General features: G+C 34.3%; 1 protein-coding gene across 4 annotated transcripts in view; it reads left to right on the plus strand.

Annotated features, from left to right (window-relative positions):
* The window catches only part of LOC107582165 (EF-hand and coiled-coil domain-containing protein 1-like), a 15720-nt gene that overhangs the window by 3410 nt on the left and 1102 nt on the right, over positions 1-11208 (plus strand). The window contains exons 4-9 of one of the 4 annotated variants that reach the window (XM_016267911.1): positions 5224-5330; positions 6341-6476; positions 6568-6685; positions 6779-6871; positions 8355-8424; positions 8504-8838. In XM_016267911.1, the coding sequence (XP_016123397.1) occupies positions 5224-5330; positions 6341-6476; positions 6568-6685; positions 6779-6871; positions 8355-8424; positions 8504-8658 (679 nt within the window). In that variant the 3' untranslated portion in view covers positions 8659-8838. Of the gene's footprint in view, positions 1-5223; positions 5331-6340; positions 6477-6567; positions 6872-8354; positions 8425-8503; positions 8839-11208 lie in introns of those variants that run through there. The other 3 variants (XM_016267919.1, XM_016267902.1, XM_016267895.1) reach the window with 3 other exon arrangements.

The raw sequence follows: 11208 nt of genomic DNA on the forward strand, positions 1-11208 counted from the left end.
TAAGTGTCTTCAAGCTCCAGAGAAGATCACTCTCTTGGTCGAAGTTCAAAAATCCTCAGCCTGAAGTGAGCAGTGATTGGACAGATCTGAAAGCTTTCACGTGCCCTGGAAAACACCACACACACATACACACACACCTCCTCTGTCAACCCAAAGGGTGGAGTGCGTCTTTTGAAGACGCACACAACCACAATCCCTGAAGGAAGAGATTAAGAAAAGGATTTAAAGTCAACAATGCATTTTGAATCAAGTTAATCATTAGGCTAAATGTTATAGGCTATACAAAATTGGCACTGTAATGTAAAGGTGTGAATACTTTCCGTACCCACTATATATATATATATATATATATATAATAGGCTATATTACATATTGTAATATTATATGTTGTGTGCTATCTGTCACACCCACTAAAGGCTCGTCAGTAGATCACACGTGCGCTGAAGTGAACTAACCATGGAACATAACCTGCTGCAGAGCAGGTTATCTTCAGAGAGCAAGTTACTATAGTTACTTGGAACCCAAAGCTGAGGTTATCCGCTCGCTTATCCTCAAACATACCCGGTTATATCACATAACCTGCTTTTTGGAATACCACCCCAGTAGTGTTTTTGTTTTTGTTGTTGTTGAAATATTAAATTAATAATTTTATTAATCAAGGATGCATTAAATTGATCAGTAAAGATTTATAATGTTAGAAAAATTATGAAATAATGAAGGGCTTTACATTCAAAACAGAATCCTAATAACAAATGTATCACAGTTTCCACTAAACTATATAGTTAATACATTTTATACATAATGCATTTTTTTTGAGCATCAGATCAGCATAACAGAATGATTTCTGAAGGATCATGCACTGAAGACTGGAGTAATGATGCTGAAATTTCAGCTTTGCGTCACAGGAATAAATGACATTTTAAAATATATTCAAATAGAAAACAGGTTAAATTATAATAATATTTCACAATGTTACAGTTTTTTACTGTATTCTTGATCAAATAAATGCAGCCTTGGTGAACATAAGAGATTTCAATGTTCAAAAACATAAAAAAATCTTAACAAACCCAAACTTCTGAACAGTGTTTGTGAATTCATAGTTTGTCCAAGTATGAGAATTCTGCTATCTTACACTCATTCTCTCGTTCGTAACTATTTTTGTCCATCACATAAAAGTCAGTGGGGTCAAAAACAACACTAAATCACTGTGTCTTTTGTGTTCCACAAGGAAAGAAATGCATATATGGAATGCCATTTTCATTTTTGGGTGAACGATCGCTTTAAAGCAGCACTAAGTAACTTTTGGCGCTCTAGCGGTTAATAAACAGAACTGCACACATCCCGCGGAAGAACATTCCAACCGGAGCTACTTCTCTAAGTTTATGTCTCTTATGACTATAGGCGACAATAGTCCAAATATAAGTACTTATTATAAGTGTACCGTAGTGATTCGGAATAAGACAAAAACACGGTTTTGAAGATGAATTCATGATGTACTCGCTCATTATATACATTTGGCAAATTTTGAACACAGAAAAAGTTACATAGTGCTGCTTTAAGAGATTTTTTTTAATTAAGATGATTTTACCACATTTTTTTATTGGTTGTCCCCTTTTCAAACTGGAATTTCAAACAAAGTTGAATAATTTAAATTCATAAAAAATTATACAAAGAACCACTTCAGTGTTCACTTCAGGCCCTAGTCGACCATGTAGACAGCCGGCCCCGCAGGACTTTTCTAAGACTCAGAGCAGACCACAAGGGCGTTCCGAGATGAGAAGCCATAATCAACAGAAAATCTTGCATAACTAAGATCTTTACCTGCATTGATGCTTTAGTGTTGATGAGTCAAGAAGCAGCGCTTGGCTAGGAAACAGTTTGGACAGGAGCAGCATTGCAGGGCTTGTCGCAGACATGACTGATTTTCCCTTGACAGATGTTAATGACCTGCTTTAATAACACAGGACGGCACAGTTTCCTGCAAATGGTTATTAGTCATTCGCTTTCAACAAGTGTGAGTATTACAGCAAATCACACAAAGCCTCTATTACAGCATCTAACTCTACATGTCTTATTATATCCTGTGAGGAAGCATATAGGGTCCAGACACATGTTTAAGCAGGTGTGTTGGACAGTCTGAGATCAAAGACGTTTGTGGTCAGTGATTTTTACAGTGCTGTTTCATTTGTCTCTATCTATGAACATAATCATTAAGAAATGTCTGAAGAGGACAGAGAAATTAAAGCCACAAAATATATATATATATATATATATATATATATATATATATATATATATATAATAGGCTATATTACATATTGTAATATTATATAATGTTGTGCGCTATCTGTCACGCCCACTAAAGGCTCGTCAGTAGATCACACGTGCGCTGAAGTGAACTAACCATGGAACATAACCTGCTGCAGAGCAGGTTATCTTCAGAGAGCAAGTTACTATAGTTACTTGGAACCCAAAGCTGAGGTTATCCGCTCGCTTATCGTCAAACATACCCGGTTATATCACATAACCTGCTTTTTGGAATACCACCCCAGTAGTGTTTTTGTTTTTGTTGTTGTTGAAATATTAAATTAATAATTTTATTAATCAAGGATGCATTAAATTGATCAGTAAAGATTTATAATGTTAGAAAAATTATGAAATAATGAAGGGCTTTACATTCAAAACAGAATCCTAATAACAAATGTATCACAGTTTCCACTAAACTATATAGTTAATACATTTTATACATAATGCATTTTTTTTGAGCATCAGATCAGCATAACAGAATGATTTCTGAAGGATCATGCACTGAAGACTGGAGTAATGATGCTGAAATTTCAGCTTTGCGTCACAGGAATAAATGACATTTTAAAATATATTCAAATAGAAAACAGGTTAAATTATAATAATATTTCACAATGTTACAGTTTTTTACTGTATTCTTGATCAAATAAATGCAGCCTTGGTGAACATAAGAGATTTCAATGTTCAAAAACATAAAAAAATCTTAACAAACCCAAACTTCTGAACAGTGTTTGTGAATTCATAGTTTGTCCAAGTATGAGAATTCTGCTATCTTACACTCATTCTCTCGTTCGTAACTATTTTTGTCCATCACATAAAAGTCAGTGGGGTCAAAAACAACACTAAATCACTGTGTCTTTTGTGTTCCACAAGGAAAGAAATGCATATATGGAATGCCATTTTCATTTTTGGGTGAACGATCGCTTTAAAGCAGCACTAAGTAACTTTTGGCGCTCTAGCGGTTAATAAACAGAACTGCACACATCCCGCGGAAGAACATTCCAACCGGAGCTACTTCTCTAAGTTTATGTCTCTTATGACTATAGGCGACAATAGTCCAAATATAAGTACTTATTATAAGTGTACCGTAGTGATTCGGAATAAGACAAAAACACGGTTTTGAAGATGAATTCATGATGTACTCGCTCATTATATACATTTGGCAAATTTTGAACACAGAAAAAGTTACATAGTGCTGCTTTAAGAGATTTTTTTTAATTAAGATGATTTTACCACATTTTTTTATTGGTTGTCCCCTTTTCAAACTGGAATTTCAAACAAAGTTGAATAATTTAAATTCATAAAAAATTATACAAAGAACCACTTCAGTGTTCACTTCAGGCCCTAGTCGACCATGTAGACAGCCGGCCCCGCAGGACTTTTCTAAGACTCAGAGCAGACCACAAGGGCGTTCCGAGATGAGAAGCCATAATCAACAGAAAATCTTGCATAACTAAGATCTTTACCTGCATTGATGCTTTAGTGTTGATGAGTCAAGAAGCAGCGCTTGGCTAGGAAACAGTTTGGACAGGAGCAGCATTGCAGGGCTTGTCGCAGACATGACTGATTTTCCCTTGACAGATGTTAATGACCTGCTTTAATAACACAGGACGGCACAGTTTCCTGCAAATGGTTATTAGTCATTCGCTTTCAACAAGTGTGAGTATTACAGCAAATCACACAAAGCCTCTATTACAGCATCTAACTCTACATGTCTTATTATATCCTGTGAGGAAGCATATAGGGTCCAGACACATGTTTAAGCAGGTGTGTTGGACAGTCTGAGATCAAAGACGTTTGTGGTCAGTGATTTTTACAGTGCTGTTTCATTTGTCTCTATCTATGAACATAATCATTAAGAAATGTCTGAAGAGGACAGAGAAATTAAAGCCACAAAATACTTCACATCTGTTAGTATCTATCTGTATTTCTACAAACTAAAAAGGTTATGTAAATCATATTAAATTAACAATGCATAAACTTTAACAGGGAATGTGTAATTTTAGCACCACTATTGCATCACCAAGCACAATTGCAAAAATAATTGTAGCATTAGAGCAAAGAGAATTGACATATTTCTGAATTCAAAATGCCAGTAAGAAATAAAACAATATATGTTGTTATTTATTATCATAATTATGTTTTAATAAATAAACACGTATGGATGTAATAATACATACGGTACATATTTATTGTATTTTAATTGTAGAGTAGAGAATAAACTTATTTTTGAACTAATAATATGAAATAACGACAAGTAATAATAATAATAAGAAATAACCAATAAGACAAATATTCATGATTTTAAGTTTAAATTAATTGATAAGATGACTCAGAGCAAAAAACTATGTCTAATTTTAAAGTGTAAATTATAAAACTTAAATAGGATATGTGTAATTTTAGCACCACAGTTGCAAAAATAATGACTGTTTTTACACAGGTTTCCGGAACACTCCTTTTACTGCAATGCAGTGAGCATTAGAGATTAGATTACACAAGCCAAAGTGTTATTTTTAAGTATGAACTAATAAGCTTCTTAGAACCATTTCCAAATGTGCTATAAAACTTTAGCTCACATTTACTTTGCAATCAATTAAGTAGATTGTTGGCTTTCAGTCGACGCTTAGAAGATTAATATCTGTGTTAATATTTCATTATTTGCATCAGAGCGGTGATGTAATGCTCATTCCTCACCTGGAAAAGCAGGTCGAAACCTGCCAGGTTCCTGACTCAGAAAATCCACACGCTCTGCTGGGACAATCATCAAACTTGTTCATGCATCAGCAGTACAATAAACGCAGCGTGCTGAACATCCTCTATCAGTTATGTGATATTAAATGTTTTGATTCCAGACATCTTGACTAATCTGCACAGAAGCTTATTTAATCGTATTTACTGTACTGTATGACTTATTCTTAGGGCCCAGTGCACCTGCCCAGAGCTGAATATGAACAAAACTGAAATGCTTGCTGAACCATGTGGGTCTGGATTTCCCTCCCCCACCAGTCATGATGATGCCAGAAGAGGTAAGAGGATCAAAAACCATCATAAACAAGCCGATTTCTCATTCAGAACGTAAGAAATTACATTTTTTGCAAAGCTGGGTGGAATTTGATTTTACATTTTGCATGCACTATCAGTATAGCTATTTGGGTGATCTAAATGGAATTCTGCATACTGCATACTGTGCACTAGCTACTTTTATTTTAATGCATCATGCAAAAAAAAAATTCAAACAGTATTAAGCTTTACTTTTTTTCATGTGACCTCATCACGTTGCATGTTTAATTCTGCAAGTGCTGTGTAGCATTACCTCAGAAATAAATGCAAAAATAACTGTAGACAGTTAACATTTTTGAATTAATAATAGTAAAATAAAACAATAACAAATATATCCAAAAATAATGTAATCTAATTTTTAGTTTTTTAAAATAATGTCATCTAATTAAAGAATATACACAATTTTACATTTCCAGAAACAAACAATATTTTCAATGTATTATATTTCTTTATTTTTTAAAATAAATACATGGGTAAAAAATAATGATTACTAAAGTGTATATTTATTTTTTGACATTTGAAAACAAAAAAGGTAAATTTATTCATTTCTAAAAATAATTTGACAATATACATGATATACTATTTCATAATATAAATGTATTATAATATAAATAATAAATATACATTTCAGTGCTAGTGTCACTAGCACTACCGTAAAAAACTAAACATAAATAATAACACCTTTTACACAGGGGTCTCTCTAAATGTTCCTTTTATATTTTTCCTCCAGTTTTGTGTAAAAATATCTTTTTTCGATAGCCTAGTAAAATAGTAAGTAAGATTCATCACACTACAAGTGCATCAATTCAAGGGCATTTCATTGTATGACACAGCTTTCCTAGCAGTTAGCTTTGCTGCATACTTCACATTTTAACAAATCAAAGTATTCCACATTTTTTGTGCACAGTACACACTGCAAAATAGTATGCATGCAGGGCATTAAAGACAGTAGTGGTCATGTGACATCTCTGTGCAGAAGAAGACCTGCAGAGGTCAGTAGAGGGTCAGGCAGCATCCGATGAGGAAGAGGAGGAGAGGAGCGTAGATGAAGGACAGTGCTGCCACCTGGAGGTGAAACGGCTGATCAACAGATTACACAGCTGTGCCAAAGGGTGAATATACCTTTGATATCAAAATAAAAAAAAATCAGCATTTTGGCCATGTATTAATTTGACATGTTCACACACTTGTATTCCTCCACAGGTGTCAGAAAGCTGCTATCTGTAACTGGCTTATCTCTCAGAGCTCCGCTCATAGCAAAGACACTAAAGCGCGCGTGTGGATTCCTCAAGCGGATGAGAGGGGAAATCAAGCGGGAAAGGTGAGAGTTAAAGAACAATCTATGATCTATGATAATGGAATATCATACGCCACATCATCTCTAATGAACGCCTGTCTTCTCTGTCACACGAAGCAGAAAGAGGTGGAGAGTTTGAGAGTTTATCATTCACTGCTGGAGGAGAGACTGACTGATGCGCTCACGTTACTGCTGCAGATACCACATAAAGTGAGAACTAGATTCAGAAATAGATTTCTGAGTAAGAAGTGTGTTCTAAGTTGCTTACTGAAGTCAGTGGTATATGGTATGATATATATATTTTTATATTTATTCATAAATATTTAGCATTTTATATGTTATCAGATTTAAACGTTTTATGTGTTTAACTACTTAAAATCAACTTTAATAAAATTGTATATTACGTTTGTTTATATACAATTTTTTATTAACATAAAGATGTATTTAAAATGTATTTTAACATTTTATACTATAAAACGACTTATGGTTTTGTGCCTAAAGAAAACCTTTATTATTTAATGCAGGGATTCATGAACTTTTTTGTCAGCTGAACCCCTTTGACCAAAAATATTTTCTTAAAGTATCCCCTGAGCTTTTCAGTAAATATTTCAATAATTTAACGCATATTAATGAATAATCATTTTAATATTTCAGTAATGTAGTTCTCTGATGTCAGTTAATGGTCACATAACATGTAGGGAAACAAATCTTTTTTATTTTATTATTTCGTTAATTTGACATTTTTTAATCATTCATTTAATTTAATTACATTTAAAGGGCTAGTTCACCCAAAAATGAAAATTCTGTCATTAATTACTCACCCTCATGTCGTTCCAAACCCGTAAGACCTTCGTTCATCTTCGGAACACAAATTGAGATATTTTTGATCAAATCTGAGAGCTCTCTGACTTCTTAATTTTGCAATGAAAACGTATTTAACAGTAATATATATGTCCATGACAGGGTGGACATATCTTATGGTTTATGCTTCGAATAGTGGCCCATAATTATCTAAAAAAAAGAAAAAAAAAAGCTAATATGTTTCTATAGTACTTGAGAGTCTACTATTTATGACATGACATAAAGCAAATAAGAAATTAAAACCAAACGTTTTGAGTATTGTGAGGGTTGAAAGGCACTCTATGGTGATATTGACCCTTATAGCACATGAGATATCTATTTGATGTGCTTGTTTACATCTGAAAGACATTTTTATAGTGTTTTCTCATCTGCAATATGTCTATGTTTCCTGTCAGACGTCAAATAGACACTTATAAAATGTATTTAAGGTGTTTATGATTTAGAACGTATGTAAAACTGACATCTTGCATACTATACAATATATATTGCCTGCAATTTTTTTGACAAACATGTGAAACAATATGCCACGTTACGAACAGTAGTATGCGCAATGCTAATAATAGCACATGCCCTCACTAAGTTCACTTATCATTTTATGGTTAATTTGCACTTTTATTGTACAAAGCCTTGACTTTTCACAGTCAAATCAAATAATGAGTAAAGAAAGAGAGTTAAAAATGACCTGGTTAATATGACTTCCTACATTCATCACATTGGAAATGAAAGATCAAGTCATGTGCACACTGCCACCTAGTGATTCAGCTCTGTAATGCACTTGTCTGCTTGTTTGCAATCTGAAAACCTCTAACCTGTGTGTTCTGACCCCTGTCAGAGAGTCTCTCGCAGGATCTTGGGGAAAATACTGATCAACACACTAGATCTGTGTACTAGAAAAAGCCATGGTAAGCTCTGCCTTTCTGTTTCATTTACATTGTTTTCTTTCATGCAAAACTGCTGGATAAACCCCCGCCTTTCCTTCAGACTGCACTCCGGTGGTTCTGGTGGTGGACACACTGTGCCGGCAGCTCCTCTCCAGTGACCTCCTGGATGGAGGAGAGGAGGTCAGCATTGGGTCACGACCTTCTGGGACCTCAGGTCACCGAAACACATCCAACCCCCTTCTGATGTCCTGCTGAGATTTTACAGATGTCCTACTTTACATGAGGGTACAAATTGGCGTTATGTTATTTTTTACTTTAAGACATTAATTATTACCAGAGTTATTGTAATAAGAATGATCAAACAAATATTTTTCATAAATTTATAAGAAATAAAGAAGTACCAATAGAACAAACAATATTTGGTGCCTAACCAGCTCCTTCTTAATGTAAAATAAATCTGCTGCCCTGATACCCATTGTGGGTTACTTATTTATTTTCCTTTTTAAAAAACTTATTTCAAATTCGTTTATTTAACAATTATTGCTAGAAAATATTAAACACATCACAAATCAGGGGGTTTAAAGCAACTGTATGTACAATTTTTATCTTAAAATATCAATTCCAAAATCAGTATAATGGTACATTGACTTAAAGCAGCACTATGTAGCTTTTGGCGCTCTAACGTCTAATAAACAGAACTGCACACATCCCGCGGAAGAACATTCCAACCGGAGCTACTTCTCTAAGTTTATGTCTATGGCAGGGGTGCCCAAACTCGGTCCTGGAGGGCCGGTGTCCTGCAGAGTTTAGCTCCAGCTTGCCTCAACACACCTGCCTGGAAGTTTCTAGTGTACCTAGTAAGAGCTTGATTAGCTGCTTCAGGTGTGTTTGATTAGGGTTGGAGCTAAACTCTGCAGGACACCGGCCCTCCAGGACTGAGTTTGGGCAGCCCTGGTCTATGGCGATTCACGCAGGTATGTGTTACTCCGCAGCGGTGACGACCCGACCAGGCTACAATAGTCCAAATATAAGTACTTATTATAAGTGTACCGTAGTGATTCGGAATAAGACAAAAATGCGGTTTGGAAGATGAATTCATGATGTACTCGCTCATTATACACATTTTGCAAATTTTGAACACAGAAAAAGTTACATAGTGCTGCTTTAACACAAGGAGAATGGCTTCTGTTTCTTTCCAAACGTCGGTTCTGCATAGTTATAGGCGCTTTTGAAACTCTGGCGAACCATTGAACCAGTATCTATAGTGTTTACCTTATCGTGGATCAGTTTTATAAATTTGTAGATATATTTAATCAGACTTTTGTGTAATTAAAAGGATGAGTTGTAGTTAACAGTCTCTTATTGGCCTGTTAAGCCAAGCCATCCATAAACAAAACAAGCCCTGAATTGATAAAAGAACACATATTGTACACACACTTCATATTTAATAGTATTAAATGATTCGTTAATTGCATTTAATAGATTATACTTTCAATAAAAAATTTTTGGGGGTTTGTAAAAGCTGTTTTTAAGCACGTTTGATTTGAGTTTTTGTTGCATTTACACGTTCCACGCAAGAGTCACCAGCGCGTGGTATTTCAGAAGCTTCGAAACAGTGAGTCGTTTTGCAAAGCAATTAGTTCAGTTGATTCAAAGCTTTGTAAAAAAGATTTGTTTCTCCCATCGCAACAAGTTAGTATGTAGTACAGTAAGCAAGTTTGGTGAGCGGCTACAAAATTCTGTGAAATGGGTGGACTGCTTTACGGCTGCAACAAATGCATGTGTACAGCCGAAGACTTTTAATATACTTTTCAATAGACCTTTATATATATATGACTTTCCTTGAAAGTACTTTGGTACAGCTGTTCAGCGTTTTCACGACAGTGAATTCCACTCACCTAAACTGTTGGGGCTTCAAGTTCCAAAAATACATATAGTTGCTTTAAACGGTATTCACATTCACATTGCAGAAATGTCAAAATTCATATAAAAGAAATGTTAAAAATGAAACAAAGTGTCTTAAACTGTTCTTCTGTATAGAACATGAGGCCATGTTTTCTCATATCTGAATCCTATTTTTGTGACTTGTCCAATCACATATGTGACCCTGGACCACAAAACCAGTCTTAAGTTGCTGGGGTATATTTGTAGCAATAGCCAAAAATACATTGTATGGGTCAAAAGTAACGATTTTTCTTTTATGCCAAAAATCATTAAAGATCATGTTAAATAAATAAATTTCCTACTGTAAATATATCAAAACTTAATTTTTGATCAGAAATATGCATTGCTAAGAACTTCATTTGGACAATTTTAAAGGCGATTTTCTCAGTATTTGGATTGTTTTGCACCCTCAGATTCCAGATAGAAAGCATTTATATTTTTGCGCATGTTCATGTGGAGGTGGATGTGTGACTTAGATCTGATATCTGAATGTCACAGTAACTCATCTTTGATGTCAGTCCATGTGACACGGTGTCACATTTCTATTCTGCGCTGCTACAATGTGTCGCTCACTGAGACGAGGACAAGATGAGACAATGTGTCTCCTCAGAAAGGAGTTCAGGGACGTCTGATCACAAACTCAAGATTTTTTACTTAGAAAATAAAAACAAACAAACAAAAATACTTAATTTGGTATTTTATTATTATTATTATATATATATTTTTATCTCTGTAAAGCCGGACATATGAAATAACAGTCAGAAAAAAATAAAAATCTTTAAAATAGAAATCAAATTTTTTAAAGTTTGCATTTATTTATATATATATATATACACATATATGTATATATATATATATATA

This window comes from Sinocyclocheilus grahami, unplaced genomic scaffold (genome assembly GCF_001515645.1).
Source record: "Sinocyclocheilus grahami isolate Dianchi unplaced genomic scaffold, SAMN03320097.WGS_v1.1 scaffold3.1, whole genome shotgun sequence".
NCBI classification, from domain to species: domain Eukaryota; kingdom Metazoa; phylum Chordata; class Actinopteri; order Cypriniformes; family Cyprinidae; genus Sinocyclocheilus; species Sinocyclocheilus grahami.